Source organism: Orycteropus afer, unplaced genomic scaffold (assembly GCF_000298275.1).
Source record: "Orycteropus afer afer isolate SDZICR_OR568_19922 unplaced genomic scaffold, OryAfe1.0 scaffold00030, whole genome shotgun sequence".
NCBI classification, from domain to species: domain Eukaryota; kingdom Metazoa; phylum Chordata; class Mammalia; order Tubulidentata; family Orycteropodidae; genus Orycteropus; species Orycteropus afer.
In genome coordinates this window covers 9,401,077-9,418,628 of record NW_006921617.1, presented here as the reverse complement: position 1 = coordinate 9,418,628, position 17,552 = coordinate 9,401,077, and the positions used below count along the sequence as shown (strand labels likewise).

General features: G+C 42.8%; 2 protein-coding genes across 2 annotated transcripts in view; one reads left to right on the top strand and one right to left on the bottom strand.

Moving 5' to 3' along the window:
• Positions 1-14,781, top strand: part of RMC1 (regulator of MON1-CCZ1) — a 31,499-nt gene extending 16,718 nt beyond the window's left edge. Inside the window, exons 6-20 of the mRNA XM_007935584.2 lie at positions 1,907-2,047; positions 2,348-2,451; positions 3,656-3,745; positions 3,837-3,942; positions 4,672-4,783; positions 6,802-6,846; positions 7,092-7,145; positions 9,015-9,143; positions 9,945-10,051; positions 11,799-11,918; positions 12,259-12,336; positions 12,680-12,784; positions 12,889-12,957; positions 13,052-13,277; positions 14,702-14,781. Coding sequence (XP_007933775.1) covers positions 1,907-2,047; positions 2,348-2,451; positions 3,656-3,745; positions 3,837-3,942; positions 4,672-4,783; positions 6,802-6,846; positions 7,092-7,145; positions 9,015-9,143; positions 9,945-10,051; positions 11,799-11,918; positions 12,259-12,336; positions 12,680-12,784; positions 12,889-12,957; positions 13,052-13,277; positions 14,702-14,781 — 1,566 coding nt within the window. The remainder of the gene's footprint in view (positions 1-1,906; positions 2,048-2,347; positions 2,452-3,655; positions 3,746-3,836; positions 3,943-4,671; positions 4,784-6,801; positions 6,847-7,091; positions 7,146-9,014; positions 9,144-9,944; positions 10,052-11,798; positions 11,919-12,258; positions 12,337-12,679; positions 12,785-12,888; positions 12,958-13,051; positions 13,278-14,701) is intronic.
• A 518-nt stretch (positions 14,782-15,299) lies between these two features.
• NPC1 (NPC intracellular cholesterol transporter 1) overlaps positions 15,300-17,552 on the bottom strand; it is a 62,471-nt gene continuing 60,218 nt past the window's right edge. The window contains exons 22-24 of the mRNA XM_042780250.1: positions 16,930-17,043; positions 16,052-16,214; positions 15,300-15,382 (exon numbers count right to left, since the gene is read on the bottom strand). Of these exons, the coding sequence (XP_042636184.1) occupies positions 15,300-15,382; positions 16,052-16,214; positions 16,930-17,043 (360 nt within the window). The remainder of the gene's footprint in view (positions 15,383-16,051; positions 16,215-16,929; positions 17,044-17,552) is intronic.

Sequence of the window (17,552 nt, the reverse complement as noted above, 5' to 3'; positions counted from 1 at the left end):
CCATGATTGTTCTCTCCAGGGTGTGTGTCTACTTGAGGTAGATGTTTAACTCACATGCCTGTACTTTGTTTGGCTGGAAACCACAGTTGTGGGTTCAGTTCCAGACCTGAAGGACAGCTAGGGGCCATAGTCTCAGTGGTTACACCAGGCTCTATTGGACCAGCAAACCTGGTCCCCCTAAACATCTTTTCATATATTGGTTGTTCATTTTGTTTCTTGTGTTGTGAACTGCTTGTCCTGTCTTTTAATATGTTTCAATGGCCTGATCCACTGAGATGGTTCTGAGACCTGTAAGTGGAGCTGACGTAATGGGCATTAGGACTCTTTCAGGCTTTTTTTTAAAAATGGTGACACCAACTGTAGTGACTGTCACTTCTCTCAAGGAGATCTTTTTTTTTTTTTTAGTTTTAGTTTTTAATTGTGATTTGGGTGAAAGTTTACAGAGCAAATTCACTTTCCATACATCAGTTCACATACACTTTGTCTCATGACATTGACTACAATTTACCACAGTGCAATAGCTCCCCTCCCACATCCTTCCTATAGTTACCTCTTCCCTATGTCCTTCCCTCCATGCACTCCTGCCCTCTGAGCTATGTCCCTGTGCATACACAGCCCTTCTATTCTCCCATGATTGTTTTCTCCAGGGAGTGTATCTGGCTAGTGTTAATGTTCAGCTCGTGTCAGGCTTTGATTTTGTTGGCCTAATGAAAGCAGCGTGGTTTGAAATTTATGGATGGAGGAAATACTCCTGTGTACATAAAACACAAGCTGTCAGTGCCATGGTGCTTTGATGTTGGGCTGTCCTCACAATCTTTGTATTGACCAGCAGAAATAAAACAAACTTGAAATCAATCTTAGGTGCAAAAATAGAATTTGTGCACATGATACCACAGAAAGGATTGCTTGCTTTACAGAGGGTTTCCCTGCAGGATGTCTTTCTGTTCTCCCTGGTGGGAAGATCATCTAGATGATTGACCCATGTTACTTTAGTTTTGTTTATTTCACTTTACATAAATTGTATTTCAATGAAAATGAATTAAAAAAAAAAAAATCATCTAGATGGTCTTCAGGTCTTTTACTTTAAGAAATAAGTTCAAAAGAAGGGCTTCTGTTGTTCTTGTTAGCTGCCATCAGGTGCCCAGTGGAACAAAACATGGCTGGTCCTGCACCGTCCCTCCAGCACATTTTTATTTCACTGTACTCAGATCATGAACTGATCCCAGGCTGCCTCAGCCTGACTTTTATGTCAGTTCCTCAGTTCAGCTTTCTGTGAACATTAATATCTTGGGGGCAGGAGGACTCTATACAGTGTGTGTTTTGTATTAGAATATTCAGAGATTTATTTAAAATGCACCTTGACTATAAAAGAAGAAATTTGCACGCAGAGTCTCATGAACTCTCAGAAAAAGTGAGGCTCTCCCAGAGCCAGTGCATCCTGGGATCAGGGTGGAAACCAGGGTGGAAGGCAGGTTTTCTGCAGGCAGGGAGGTGCTGCTGGTTCAGTGCCCAGAGCTCTGGGCATTGGTTTGTCTTGACAATTTCATTGTGAATGAGGATTTTGTTGTTCCTTGCTCTGTCACATGGTGCTAGGGAAAGGGGAGGCTCAGGCATGGACTTAGGAGTGAGACAGCCACTGGGGCTGTGATTGATTTGTTAAATTACCAAATTGCCTAGCCTCTTGTTTTCTTATCTGTCAAATAGAGCTCATGACGACTCCCTTTAAGGGTTGTCATGAAGATACGTAAAGTGCTAAGCACAGTTTGGCTAGGGGTTGCAATCAGTAAAAAAAAAAAATAATGATTTTCTGTTTAATTTCTTGGTGGCTTTTTATTTTTATTTCCTGCACCAGCCTTCTGATGTTCTGTAGTTTTGAGTAGGTTTTGTTTCTTGCACTCTGCTTCAGGTTTTACCAGAGAAACGGAATCTGAAGCTCCTGAAGAGCCAGAACATCAACGTGAACTGGTACATGTACTGTCCCGAGAGCGCTGTGATTCTGCTGTCCACCACAGTCCTTGGGAATGTTCTGCAGCCTTTTTATTTTAGGGTAAGAGTAAGCCTCCCTTTTTTAAAATTAACTGCTTCTCCCTGTCCTGTTCCTCTTCCATCCTATGTGTCAACCAAGTTCTTCAAACAATAGCATCACCAATTCTGACCACTAGAGGGCACCCTGTCCCATCCCTTGACCTGCTGGAATGAGCCCACTCTGAGTGAAGGCCTTTACTGAATGTAGGGAACGCTGTAAAGGATGTGTGTACATTCTCAATGACTTTACATGGAGAATGCTAGAGTACCTAAAGAGTTCTCATTAACTTTTCCTGAAACTGTTTTTTTTCCCCCTAAACAGGGTGCCACTATGTCAAAGCTGCCCAAGTTTGAGATCGAGCTACCAGCTGCACCTAAGTCAACGAAGCTAAGCCTTTCTGAAAGAGACATTGCAATGGCTACCATGTATGTCTGTGTTTGAAAAACTCTTTTTTGTAATTGCTATTACTTATGGTACTGGAAGGAGTGCCCTCTAAGTCCTGCAGTGATGCCCTTTCCTTAGGGCCTCCCCAGAACCCATTTTAAGAGCTCCCCTTTCCTGCTCAGTACTTCCATTTTATGAATATCAAAAACTTGTCTTTTCTGGCATTCTTTTTTGAATTTTACTAGCTTTGTGATCTTATGGATCCTTTTTTAATCAGGCCTTCCTAGGCTGATAAAATGAGAACATTGAACCAATAATTTTTAGGTATCATCCAGTTTCAGAATTTTTTTTTTCTTTCTGTGAGTTTAAGCTTATCTAGGATTATTATTTTTGCTAAAATACTGTAATTGGTCAAAGTAAGAAAATAATATATTTTTAATCTTACAAATAGGGAACTGCTTTCCTTATGTAGTAAGGTTTACTTTCATTTGGCAAAGTTGATATCTCAAGTTTTTAACCTCGTTATGAAAATTTTACACACATACCAATAAACTAGTACAGAGAACCCTGTCTGCCATATACCCATAACCCAGATTCAACAGTTACATAAAATTTTGCGTCTAAATTACTTCTGATTCTTCTGTGGCTAAAAACAGTGGTTTCCTGCCTTTAAAACATTGTAGTGGTATAATGCTATTTTTCAAAAAATTTTGTAAGGCTACCTGTGGCATTGCAGTTAGAAGACAGGTAAATTGGCAGCAGTCCTACCTGGAGTGGAAATAGGACCCTCCTCCCATCTGGAGCCCAGCTCCAACTTCTCCTGGAACATCATAGAAACCTGAACTAGAAAGTGCACTCAGGAACTGTCCACAGCAGTGGTTATTAGGTGGGGCTTTGAAATGAATAGTAATTTCGTTTTCCAATACAGAACATTATAACAAAGGAAAATGGACTTAGCCTATCATTCAAAGATAACCACTGGCGGCATGTATTTCTTTGTATTTTTTTTTGGGTTTTTCTTTTAAGTAATTTTGAGCAAGCTAAGTTCAGTTTTGCATTCCCTCTCTCACTTAACATATAGTAGGCTTTTTTTGACTAATTGCGCTTTGTCAACATTTTTATTGGCTACAAAATATTCCCTTAGTGAGTATCTCAAATCTATATAATGTGGCATTATAATTCAGCAGTGGAGTGGAGGGATTTTAAATGGCAGATGTGACTCATGTCTGTTTGGTGTCTAATTAGATATGGACAACTGTATGTTCTCTTCCTGAGACATCATGCACGGACCTCCAATAGCACAGGTGCAGAGGTGGTCTTGTATCATCTCCCACGGTAAGGTGATGCTTGTTTCCCTCTTTCTCTGTTTTTAAAATAGGAACTCAGTGCCTGTTGATCTATTTTTGACCTTTCTGTTGTCCTGCAGAGAAGGTTCCTGTAAAAAGTTGCATATATTAAAGTTAAACAGGACAGGAAAGTTTGCCCTGAATGTGGTAGATAACTTGGTCGTCGTTCATCATCAGGACACAGAGGTAGGAGTTGTGTGAGAGATTCTGATCTGTGTCGGTCTAACTTAGGGTTGCTTAAAAGAGCTGTAAAAGAAATAAAAATAAAAAACATTCTGAACAAAGGCCAGACAGTACTTTTTGTGCTAAAAGTTTGGTCCTCCAGATGGAACCTTGGGTATGGTATTCTAAATGGTGTAGAAAAAGCAGAGATTCCCCATTAGTTAAGGAAATTTGACATCTAGAACAATTATTTGGTTGAATTACTTAAACTGGGAGTTCATTGCAGAACCACTGTGTTCATGGGTTTCTTTGTGACTGTAGAGGATAGTACTTTTAAGGCTGTGTGGCCTAAGAGAACTAGAACGAGTCCTGCTTTTTCTAGACTATTAATATGTTAACTGGGCAAAAGGTGGTAACGAGCCACTGACCTCCAGGGAAGGTGGTGATCCCCGAGTATCTTTCTGACTGATGAAGCTGTCACAAGTTTAAGTGCAAAAGACTTGCTTACAGTACTTTGAGCTTTTCAAAGGAAGCATGTCATAAATGCAAAAAATATTTGTGAGAGAAGATAAAATGTAGAGTAGTGCTGTAATGATCAGTCTTCCTCAGATAGGGCTGGCCTGTAGGTCTGCCAGAAGGAATGCAGGTACAGACTCTAAACCAGGGTGATATGGCAAGATGGGACGTAACAAAAGGGACGGTTCACACCATGATTTGTTGGGGCATCACATTTTTTTTCCTTCTGTACCTTAGACGTCTGTCATATTTGACATCAAGTTGAGGGGCGAGTTTGACGGAGCGGTTACCATCCATCACCCTGTGCTTCCCCCGCGATCCATTCAGCCCTACCAGCTCCCTGCGGCAGGTGAGCCGGGATCCCGGGGAGGAGGCTGTCGGCTCTTCCACCACGGCCATTACGTTCCTGCTGTGATGTTTGGGAATCGAATTCAAATGGCACGAGGAGCCTATATACAGAGATCCCCAGAAGGGTTTATTTGATTGCTTTGTTCTTCTTTTAAAAAAAAAAGCAAACCAGAAACCAATTCCTATTGATTCCGAACGCTTTATTTAAGTCGTTGTGAAAACGTTTTATAAGATAAATGAATCTTTCTTTAAAGAAAATGGTACGTTTTTTTCTTCCCTGAATTTTAAAGAGGAGAGTTGTGTTTACTCATGGAGGTGGAAGGATCTCTGGTGGTGTAGTGCCTGAGGCATTTGACTGCTAACCAGAAGGCTGGGGCTTCAAACCCAGCAGCCACTCCCTGGAAGGAAAGTTGGGCAATCTACTAGTGATACCGCCTCAGAAACCGAAGGAGGAGTTGCTGTGAGTCGGATCTGATGTGATGGCAGTGCTTATGGAAGCGGAAGGATTTGTTTTAAGTGTTGAATAAGCCTTTGATAGTTTCTGTTTGTTGAGCTTTGTAGCCTGTCAGTGTGGGTGCATGTGGCTGTTATTTTTACCTGGGGTCACTGTCCTCTATCTTTCTTATGTTATGTGTCACAGTTTATAATATACACGGCATTCTTTTCTCACTCTTGGTATGGCGAGTGCTTAAGGTTATGTTGATCTAGATGAGTCCTTCTGCCTGAAACAGCGTAAGGTAGAAAGTTAGAAAACCCACTGCCGTCAAGGTGGACCCAACTCATAGCGACCCCTCCTTGGGTTTCTGAGGCAGTATCACTACAGAAGTAGATTGCCCAACCTTCCTTCCAAGGAGTAGATGGTGGGTTTGAACCCCCACTCTTCTGGTTAGCAATCAGATGCCTTTAGGCATGTGAAACCAGCGACTCTGCTCAGGATGGAAGAGCTAGCTGTCCTTTTTCACCCTGTTTTTGGCCTGAAAATGAGCTCTGGTGGCACAGTGGTTAAGGTACTTGCTGTTAACTAAAAGATCAGCAGTTTGAACCCATGCATGAGTTGCTCTGCGAAGAAAAGATGAGGCATTTTGCGTCTGTAAAGATTTACAATTTTGGAAACCCAGTGGGGCACTTCTACGCTGTCCTGTAGGGTCTCTGTGAGTCAGAATCGACTTGATGGCAGTGGGGTTTTGGTTTTTGGCCTGTTATCCAGTGGTGCTCAATCTGGGTTCACATTAGGATCACCTGGGGCGGGGGGCTTTTAGACTTAAAGCTGCCTGGCTCTCAGACCATTAAATGAACCTGAAGGGCAGCCAGAATTAAGAACCACTGTGCAGGCTTTCCCACCTAGGTTCAAAGTGCACGTGTTCGTGTAATGTCCATTAGACTCAGCTCTGTCCTGCTTTTGGGAGTCTGCTTAAAATGCCCACCTTTTCCAACCAGCTGATCAAAACCAGTCTTCTGCTTGTGCCTGGAACTCATCTTTGGTTTGGAGGGCTAGTTTTTTAAGTTCATTGCGGCTGCCTGCAGGACATGTGAGCTATGTGACTCGTAGTTGAGTCTCTGTTGGCTGAGGCTTTTGTGGGTCTGCATCCCAGACTAGATCTCTGTGCCCAGCATATATACGATGCAGTGGGAATGGAGTTAATTATTTAGATAATTAACCCACAAAACACTTTTATTTGAAATGCTTCAGCAGTTATCTGGGTATTTGCTTTTGAATCACGCAGGTAAATTTCTCAGCTCACTGTGCATGTGTAAACGGTGGTGAGTCATCTCTGTTGAAGAAAAAAAACCATTCTAACTGAAGCAAGGCGTTGACAAGCTTTCCTCTTTTTGGGAAGACATTTCCATGGATCGATTCCTAGATTGTTCTCTTCCCTTTCCTCCCATGTGTTAGCAGTGGAGCACAACAATTCACGTCTTCCTTATTTAACTACAGTTGAATAGACTTTCAACCTTCAGTACTAGCATTTGCAGCCTGCACCATCAGTCCTTGCATGTTTGTGTTTTCTCAATTTGTAGGTCCTGCTTCTGTGACCAGCCAGTCTCCTGTTCCCTGTAAACTCTGTATCCTTTAAAAAGGCATTGGCTACTATCTGCAAATGTGAGACCTGCTACTCTTCACTCTGGTTTCTACAAAGAGTAGTCAGGGTGCCCTTCCCTGGTCATCTGTGCTGGCTTTGGGAGCCTGTCCCTGGGGGACCCGGCCACCTGGGGAGCCCCACCAGTAAGGGGCAGGGCAAGTGCTGTTGAAGCGGGGTTTACCTTTTGTTCCTGTCACCTCCCCATGCAGAATTTCCTATAACATGCAGATTCTTCGTCCTGGATTGTCTTCCAGCCTGACATCATCATCAGTGCAAGCCAAGGTAGGCCAGAGGGGATGGCATGTCTGTCATGTTAGAGATGGTGCTGCTGACTTTGGATGAGAGTAGTAGCTAATGAAGGAGTCTTGCTGGCACAGTAGTTAAGTGCTCAGCTGCTAACCAGAAGGTTGGTGGTTTGAACCCACCAGCCACTCCTTGAGAGAAAAATGAGACTTCAGTAAAGATTTATAGTGTTGGAAACCTTGTGGGGCAGTTCTGTTCTGTCTGCCAATGACGTTTTCAAGGGTAATGACTGAAAAATAACCTTTCCCTCAAACCTTGGGAATGGGATTCTTTCTCATCCTCCATTTTGTTCACTGTTGTATACGTTACTATGAGCATATAGTGTTACAATTACAGCAGCTAAGAATGGCCACTCCCCAGCTTTAAGCCCTTTACTGGGTGTCCATTTTGAAAAGCCAGGCTCCATGGCGTGTGCAGAGCCCTTCCTGGTCTGTTCTTACCTCCCACCAGCATTCCTAGAGGGGCCTGTGCCCTTTCAAGATTTGTGCGTACCCAGGAGGTAGGATCTCTTCTCACCTTGGGTGACACCTCCTTCCAGCTGTTAGTTACCTCTTTCTGGGTAATCCCTAGAGCCTTCTCTCTCTGCTGAAGTGCTTTCTTCATTAGTCATTTGTTTTCTCTTTATGTTCTTGCCTTACCCACTGCACCAGCCCTTCTAAAGGAGAAAATTAAGCCCTCATGCCCTAGACATGGGTCTCTGGGCGAGGCAGTTGCCTGCTAACCAAAACGTGGGTTGTTCGAACTCACCAAATGGTGCCATAGAAGACAGGCCTGGCAGTCTGCTTCTGTAAAGATTACAACCAAGAAAACCCTATTGAGCAGTTCTGCTCTGCAACACGTGGGGTTGCCGTGAGTCGGAATCCACTCACCGTCAACAAGCCTGGTTTGGTTTTTGCCCTAGCCATCTATCACATGCAGGAATCAACTTCACTCCTTTGCATCTAGAGTGAGTCTAGCTATGGACCAGCTGTGGGAGAACCGAGATGATGATCACTCACATCATTTTCATGTAGAGCTTAATGCTCTCACAGAAAACGGACAGCCAATAAAAGGCTTAAGCCAGGGGAGTGGCCATTCTTAGATGATGTTGTAATTATCAGTGTATACTATTGTAATTAATAAGATCAGTGTATACTGGAACCCCAGCCGAGTGAGGCTGCACCAGCCCATGCCTGCTTACCCAGCAGTGCATGTGCTCCATAGACTTCGTGGATTGACAAATGGAAGAATTAAGAAATTCCATTGAGAGCTCTGAGAGTTACTTGTGGACTAATGAGGAGAAACCAGAATAAAGGTCTGAAGTGTGGCCATGCGTTAACATCTTTTTCTACCTTCAAGGATAAAAACAGGATAAATGTGAGAAGGTACTGGCTGAAACTGGAGACTTGTTTCCCTCCATATTTAGGGCACTGTAAGTGCTCAGCTGCTAACGAAAAGGCTGGGGGCCTGAACCCTGCCAGCAGTACTGCAGGAAAAAGGACCTGGATGGAGATCCACTCTTTGAAAGATTACAGCAGCTAGAAAACCCTCGGGGGCAGTTCTGCCTGTCCCATGGAGTTGCCTTTGAGATGAAATCAACTCGATGGCATCTAACACCCACCATCACAGTTGATGCACCTATGAGCATAGAGGTTATTTTGTTGTATGGAAATAACCAAGCTTTCAGAAATAATTTGGCTCTTATCGTCAGGCATGTTCCTGACTGTCCTAGATAATGCTTTGGTGTAGTAAGAAGAAGCCATTAACCATGCTTTGCAGTCTTTTCCACCATGATTGTAAGGGAATTGCTTTTTTGCCTTCAGTTCTGGTTTGCATTATACTGTTAAATTTGCTGCCTCGTAAACCCAGGTTACCTGTGGAACCTCCAGGTGAAGCTTCAGCCCATAGTAAATCTCCTGCCAGATAAAGGAAGACTGATGGACTTTCTTCTCCAGAGAAAGGAATGCAAGATGGTCATCATGTCTGTCTGTTCGCAGAGTAAGTTACAAGGGCCTTTCCCACTGGTTGGATTCCAGTAGTAGGCCTGTGCTTACCCTACACCTTTTCTTGGGAGGTTGACCACATTTTTATGCCTTGTCTGTAACCTGTAACCTTTTTCTTCACTTGAAGGATGGGTTGTTTAACCTCCTGGCAAAGCTGCTAAATATTAAAATGACTTGTAGGGATTTTGGAAGAAAAGACCAAATAGGATGGTTCCAGATTAAAGTAGGCCTAAGCATGCAAGTACCTCCCCTACATTCAAAACATTTTTTTTGTTGCTCTTCCTTTAAAAATCCAGGTCACTATATATTTCAACATACCTCCTTTAGGAATCTTCTACTGGTATTTGCCACAGCTTTTTTTCTAGTAATGGGAAAGGGCACCAGTTGCACAGGGAGAAAGCTAGGGAGGCAGGAATGCATAGGGCAAGAGGGATACAGCGAAAGGGCAGCCACAGGGAGGAAGTGGAAAGAGAGCTGTTCCATTGTGGGGCTCGTCACCAGTGTCACAAACTGTGTGTGAACCAATGAATGTAAAATGAGTCTGCTTTGTAAAATTTCACCCAAATAATAAAAAGTTTTTAAAAACAGTCAAGTACAGCGAAGAGAAAAAAGTGGTATGAGTAATTTCTGTGTTTCAAGTCTCTGAATATGAATCTTTGAGTACATACTAAAATGACTGCAAACTGAAGTTTGAGGGTATATGTGCATTAGTTATTTTTGTCACAGCAACATGTTTACATTTTGTGGTTGCCACGAAGTCACTTTGATCTGTGTGTGAACATTGTATCCTTTCCAGTGTTAAGTGAGTCAGACCGAGCAACCCTGCCTGTGATAGCCACTGTTTTTGATAAACTCAACCATGAGTATAAAAAGTACTTGGATGCTGAGCAGAGTTACACAATGGTAAGTTTCATGTACCGTGACAAAAGGCTCCTTCCCCCATATAGTTTCTAAGTAATTAAATGTAAGCTTATGATAGAATGTCATCCCTGAGGTTCGCATGCCAGAGGGCAGGTTGCAGTAGTGGTGGCAGTAATGTTTTCTGAGCCCCTGCATCCTGTGACCATGAGGCAACATCTCACTCAGTATGTTGTCCATGTCCTGTGTATGATCTAATGTCCAGCGGGATCCCTGGGCTGCCTCTCTTTTTTAGATAAGAGACATGGTCTTGGCTTTATATTATTTTATACATCTTTCTGTCAAGCTACAGTTCAGCCCTAGTAAATAAGAACTAGAATTGTTTTGCCCCATCGTTTTCCTTTCCTTTTGGGATGTCATAACTATAAAGATAGGACTTGTCCTGGAATTTGGTATCTTACCAAGACTGTAATGATTACGTATTAGCCCTGTGTTTTTCGTGTAGTAAACATCAAATGCTTGTCATGAAGGGCTGAAAAAAGTCCACACGACTTGTTACCAAGTTTGGCTGTGCTATTAGTACATCATACTTCCTGAAGCTAGAAGGAAGAGGGTTCAGAGAAGTGGGATGAATTACTTAATTTTGATCAGTTCCAAGGCTAAAAAAAAAAAAAAAAAGCAATTGGCTCTTAAATAACAAAGAAATCCCGAACCTCACTCCTTTTTAGATTCCAAGATCATAGTGTGGCAGGCTACTGAAGAAGACCAAGTTACCTTGGAGCCAAGTTATCTCTGTGGCTGTTGTCAGTCCCACACAGGGATGGCTTAGTGCTTCTCTACTCATCTCTCTGTACTGCTGTCAGTGTGTTGAGCTGTGGGAATTTGATTCCGAAGGGCATTTTCCGTGCTTTCTTCCACTGTGGCTAATTAGGCTTTGTAAACATTTGCCATTGAGAGTGTGGCTCATAGATCGGCAACATTGCAGCACCTGGAGCTTCTTAAAACGCATGGCCATCGAGTTGATTCTGACTCATAGCTACCCCCTTTGGGTTCCGAGGAGGTAAATGTTTACGGAAGTAGATTGCCCCGTCTTACTTCCGAGGAGTGACTGGCGGGTTTGAATCGCCAACCTTCTGGTTAGCAGTCAAGTGCCTTAGCCACTGCGCCACCAGAGCACCTTTGGAGCTTCTTAGGTGTGCGGAAGATTCTCGGGCTGCACGGGCCCTCCCCCTCCCACCACCCTGAATCTGAATTTTACCGAGATCACTAGGTGATCAGAATGCATACTGAAGTTTGAGATCTGAAGCAGAGTAAGGTCTTCTCACAGAGCTTTCCTTTTTGGTAAATATTGGGAGTTCTTGCTTACCATTCGAAAATGCAGATACAGACTTACTACAAGAGGTATTCACTTACTGTAAAATAAAACAAGGCTGCAGCCAGACATCTAATTTTTATTAGATAACAAATACTGGCTTAGGCAGTAGTTAAGAAAAATGGGAGTGTTATTTTTAATAGGTTGAAGTGTAATACATCTTAAGAGAAAATGATGACTTAGGCTTTTTTAGCTCTGTTCGCTCTGAGCAATGGAGTGTTTCCAAGATGACAACTCTGATTGCCCAAAACTTTAACCTGCCAGCACAAGAAGGTAGTTTTATCCAGGTAGTGAAGGGAGTCTTGTCCTCCTGTTCATGTCTTAGGTTCACAGCTTCTAGGAACTCAGGTCTTCCTGCATTAAGTGTAAAGGGCCCCATTTCCTAGAGGATGATTAAGATCACAGTGTGTATTATTTCAGGCAGTAGAAGCAGGGCAAAGCCGAAGTAATCCACTTCTAAAAAGGCCTGTGCGGACGCAAGCGGTTGTTGACCAGTCTGACATGTACACCCATGTCCTGTCTGTGTTCACAGAGAAGAAGGTTGGTCACTGCTTCCCACCTCCTCTGGACTAAGGGGTCTCGAAGCCAAGATCTATTTGAAGGGAACTGAGGGAAATTAGTACCACCCATAAGGTGATTAGAATAAGTGGAGTTCTTGGGTGGGGGCCAAATGCTAATAGTTTTGCTTCTGATATTCAGGCCTAAAACAATGCAGTAATTAGGGAGCCAAGGAGGCATGATTCGGAAGAGATTTGTACAAAACCAGCTTAATAGAACATTGGGTCAGTTTAATATGGGAGAAAGGGAGGTGGGTTAAAAAAGGTTACATGAAGCCCTTTGGCAACTTTGTTATTTACAAGAACCTTTTTTCTCTCTTTAGGAGATGCCTCATAAGTTTGTGATAGCAGTACTGATGGAGTACATCCGCTCTCTAAACCAGTTTCAGATTGCAGTACAGGTACCTTCAGATCAGCAAGTGTTCTCCCAACTTAGAGGTGCAGAGAATTTTTTCTTTTTATTAAATAAAAACACTGTCACTGTCTTAGACACTGTCACTGTCTTAGAAGATGATGATTTTTACATGCTGTGAGGGTTTGCACACCTCACTTGGGATTCTGAGTGACCTTCCAGATCGTTTTTAGTTGGAATGAGCAGCCTGTCAGGGTGGGTTCTTTCACCTGTACGTTGAAAACACGTCTCTTCATAACTGAGGCCTTTTATACTTTTTTAGTTAGAACAGCTGCCTAGTCTGTGGTAGTTGAGCCATTTGGCAATTGTCTTCTTTCTGCTTCTGTCCTCAGCATTACTTACATGAACTGGTTATCAAAACACTTGTCCAGCACAACCTCTTTTATATGCTGCATCAGTTCCTGCAATACCATGTCCTGAGTGACTCAAAACCTTTGGTACGTATCTCTTCCGAGACTGCTACCTTGGTAGTGATTAAAAACTTAAGATTTTAACCTTTCAACTTCTTATGCTAAAGTTAGTCTGAAAATTTCTCTTCCAGGCTTGTCTGCTGTTATCTCTAGAAAGTTTTTATCCTCCCGCTCATCAGTTATCTCTGGACATGTTGAAGGTAAATAACTGATGCAGCAGAGTTGGAGATGACCAAACTGTCTGTTCCTGTTGCTTGAATTTACCCAGTTTCTCTCTCTCCCTCTCCTTTCTAGAGACTTTCAACAGCAAATGATGAAATCGTAGAAGTGCTTCTCTCCAAACACCAAGTGTTAGCTGCCTTACGGTTCATCCGGGGTATTGGTGGCCATGACAACATTTCTGCCCGGAAATTCTTAGATGCTGCAAAGCAGACTGAAGACAACATGCTTTTCTACACTACGTTCCGATTTTTTGAACAACGAAACCAGCGTTTGCGAGGGAATCCTAATTTCACGCCAGGTAAGAAGGTGGTAGCAAAGAAAAGCCCTGGGGAAGACAGACCCAAATAATAACTCACGGCATTGTTAGTGGGCAGGCAAGACAGTATGCTGCATTTTTTCAAAGAGGGTGGGGAGGAGAAACTTTGGCTTAGCATGTTTTTAACCAGATTTTCTAACCCCCAGCCATTACCTGTAGTGGAGTGAATTCTAGAATGCCCAATAGAATCTTCAGAATGCCCTGGAGCACACAGTGGAGGTGCTGTTAGTTAGGCAGGCACATTCAGGATCGACTCAGGAAGTCTGGACATGGCCATGTATGGTGAGATGTTTCGGTTATATAGTGCTGCTCTAACAGAAAATACCACAAATGGGAATGGCTTGAACAAACAGGGATTTATTCTCTTACAGTTTAAGAGAGTAGAAATCCGAGTTCAAAGTGCCAGGCTCTGGGAGCTGGCTTGATGGCCCCTTGACCTTGGGTTTCAGCTCTGCCTCTTGCTCCTTGGCCCACTGAAGCTAGAGACTTAACTCAGACAGCTGCTGAGGCTGACAAACCCAAGGTCGACAAATAAAATGGCATAGTCCCAAGATTACCAAACAACATGGCAGGTTACTAGTTCAAGTCCAGAGACAGTCGCAAGATCAGCAAGAAACCATGGCCTACATGCAGGGTCCAAGCATGCCAAAAAGCTCAAGAGACCTTTCTCAACACTTCTCTTCATATACTGGAAGCAGGCCATATCCCTAAGGCAGCTACTCAGCTGCTCCAGTAGATTCCACCATGGAATTGATTAACAGTCTCACCATGGGAAATAACTACATCCAGCTGCCCAGCCACTCAAAACCAGGGCCAGCCAAGCTGACATACAACTAACACACGAGATCTTGGAATGTTTCTTTCTGGAGAACTAGTAGTAAGATGAAATAGTGCCCAAGCGTTTTAAATGACCTGGGATTTAATACTTCAGCTTCAGCATGAAATGTTGGTTAATCACTCATCTTTAAATAGTTATAAAATCTAAGGTATCATCTTCCTTTAGATGTGGGAGGAACATGTGACTTGTTGACCACACCATATGTATGAGTCTTCTGTAGGTCAGTGAACTTCTAGCTTAGTTAGTGTGCAGGGCAAGATGGCCTTTAGTTACCACAGTGGCAGGTCACCGTCTCCCCACTTAGCTTCCTGGTCTCAGAGCAGATGGTGATTCCCTGGGGCTGGTAAAGAAACCTAGACAGTTTTGCAATGGCAGGAGCTGTGTGTTAAATACAAAGGGCAACTTAAAGCTTAAGAAAAAAAAGTATTTATTAAAGGAAAATAAGTTAAACCCCAGTAAACACACCTATATAGGAGCTTCAAAATGTTCATTCTCTTGTTTTCCTCCCTCCCTTTTTCTAACCCACGTAACATGTATGTTGATTAAAAGTCTGTATTTTCTTTTACAGGAGAACACTGTGAAGAGCATGTTGCTTTTTTCAAACAGGTTTTTGGAGACCAGGCTCTAATGAGGCCTACCACGTTCTGAAATAAATCACTTCCTAGTTGTTGGTTTTTGTTTTTTATAAAAATGTGTACAAAGTTAATTTATTGCATTAATAATAAAGCTCTTTAAACTACAAAATGTTATAATAAAGTATCTCTACAACATCCTCAAATGTTACTAAAAATATGGTCTAGGACTTGATGGCTTACTCCTAAAAAAAGGAGAGCAACTGCATTGCTTGGCCTTGAAAAAGTGTCAGTGGGCAGGTCGTGGTCATAGCTGTGCCAGCGCCACCTCTGGCTTGCCAAAGAACTGGGTTTCTTTCCTGGAGAAGTTGGAAGAGGTTGTGTTGTCCTGTGGCTGCCTTTAGATTTAGTAATACTGCTTCAGTCAGATTTGCATTCCTGAGTTTGAAAGCACTATGTCTGGACCTGCTGCTGTTAAAACAGCCTGACGTTTGGCAACATCCAGGGTTCGGTTAGTCTCTGTGATGTGGCTACTGTCCAGCGGTAAACTGACCGACCCTTACACACAGGTCAGTCACTGAGCCCGTGAGAGGGCTAGAAATTGAGGAGTCGTTCCCGCTCTGTGCCTTTGTATCGTTCTTGAGTGGTGCTACTTTTTGCTTTATTTATTGATGGTCCTACGAGGGATGAAAAGAAGAATCATGTCATTTCTTCAGAAGAAAAGGAGATAATCTGTACCAGTTGTAAGACAGCCAGTTTCTATTCCCGAGATGGGAAACAAAAGCCTCACTTTCTCAACCTGTTACCTCAGTGCTTCTACTCAGTTACAAAGCTATGTAACTCAAGCAAATGGTACTGTTCTTCCAGCCCTGGCTCATTTATGCAAGTTGGAGTGGCCACAGAAGTCAGAAGACTAGACTGTTAGAGTAGCTGTTTCAAAATAAGAGATGAGTAGCGGAGAGGCAGGTCTTTGCTAAGAAGAGTATGTCGGTAGGGGAAATACACATGGTACTGCTGGAGTGTGAGGAGCTGGCGACAGGTTCACTGCTGGCCACATGTCTCCTGTCAGTAGCAGGGAGTCACCACCCTGGCCTGCTCACCTTAGAACTCATTCCAGGTCTGACTTAGGGACCTTGTGAAGTAACAAGTCAGGCCTCCAGAAGTGTTAGCCAGCCATTTATAAATAAAGTCATTTAGACAAGTGTGAAGCCCTAGATAGGATTTTTTCTCCTGGGATGGGAATTTTTACTTGGCATCACTTATAAAATGATCATTAGTACATTTAATACATTTACAAGAATGCTTCAAGATACCATCATTTTCCTTTGGCAAATGAGAACTCTTACCTATATAACTTAATAAGACAGGGAGGAAGATTAATCCATGAGTGGCTCCCAGGAAAACCATAGCTAAATACATCCTGAAGTAAAATATCTGGAAAATCCGAGATTTGGCAAAGGCCAACACCACAATCCCTCCAAATTTTGTTAATGTGATGCCACTGAATACCTAAAAGAAAAAAGACGTTTTGTTAGAGACCACTTTTACCAACCAATTATAATGGAAACACATCCTCATACAGGCACTTAATAGTCAAGATCCAAAGTAATAGGGTATTACAGGTATTAAGTATTATCAAAGGTAAAGGCTGTATTCTCTGTGTATGATAATGCATGCTGTCTCTAAATTAAGGTAATATCAAGTATCTAAAATTGTTATTAAAAAGTTTTAGCTGTTCCTCTAACAATATTTTGCAGTGGTAATGTGAAACTTGGCGTTTGATATCCTAATTGACAGGCTAAACCAAGATAAAGAGTTGAACTAAGAAGATAGCCTGGATGTCACCTATAATTCTCACACTGGGTTCAGGAACGTAGTATATTACTTTGCTGGTTTAACACATATTGTGTGTAACACCTATTACTGGCCTGTATTTTAAATGGGGAAAGAATTCTTAAATCTAACTTCTCTGCTGGTTTTTTGCTTCAGTCGTATTGTCTCCCAAAGAGAATTCTCACAAACAAGTAGTTCTAGAGAATTCTGGTCTGTACATGCAGCTATTTCATGACCTGCCTGAAAACTCATAATCCTTAGGAGCTACTTTCTAATGAGAGCATCCAAATTGTTTTAACTACCGAATTGTAATGTGTCTTCTGATGCTTGGTCCTTTAGCTGGGCACTCTATGGCCCTTTCTGCCCATGTTGTCCTGCCTTAAGTACTTACAGAGCTGCCCATATGGGAGAGTGCCTCCTCCGCACGGCCCACACGGCTTCCCTTGGTGCTCACAGTGAACGCCCTCGTGATGTGGCTGCAGAATTCCACGGAAATGCCACAGCTCTGTAAGAAAGTGCCTCCTTTATGACAGCTCTTTTCCAGTTGAAAATCCTAAGCAGCTTCACCCCTTTCCCAGGGTGTAGACTACCAGGGCATCTTGGGTGTAAAGGAGCCCTGATTACTCTCTGATCTATAACCCAAAGCTCTCATCATCCCATTTTAAACCAAAGCCCAGGGCTCCAGTTTTCTACAACGTATTTGCCTTTGATAGGGGAAGTTGTGGAAACGAGGCTTCCCAGCTCCCAGTGAGGGGCACACTGTCATTTCTCTATGTGGCCTCACTGTCAGTCCACTGCGGCCATGATAGTATCTGAAAGCATGCACAAATTGTTGCCTGTTTTCCCTTAACACCTTCCCTAACACAACTTCAAGACTTTAGTCCACTGAAGAGCACCTGCCAGCAGCATGGGAGGCAAAAACACTGGTCAGAGAGCCCCAGAGAGATGGGAGCCATTTTTCTAAATAAAAACTGAACACTTAGCTGTCATTCAGCTACCAGCTTTAGCAACCCC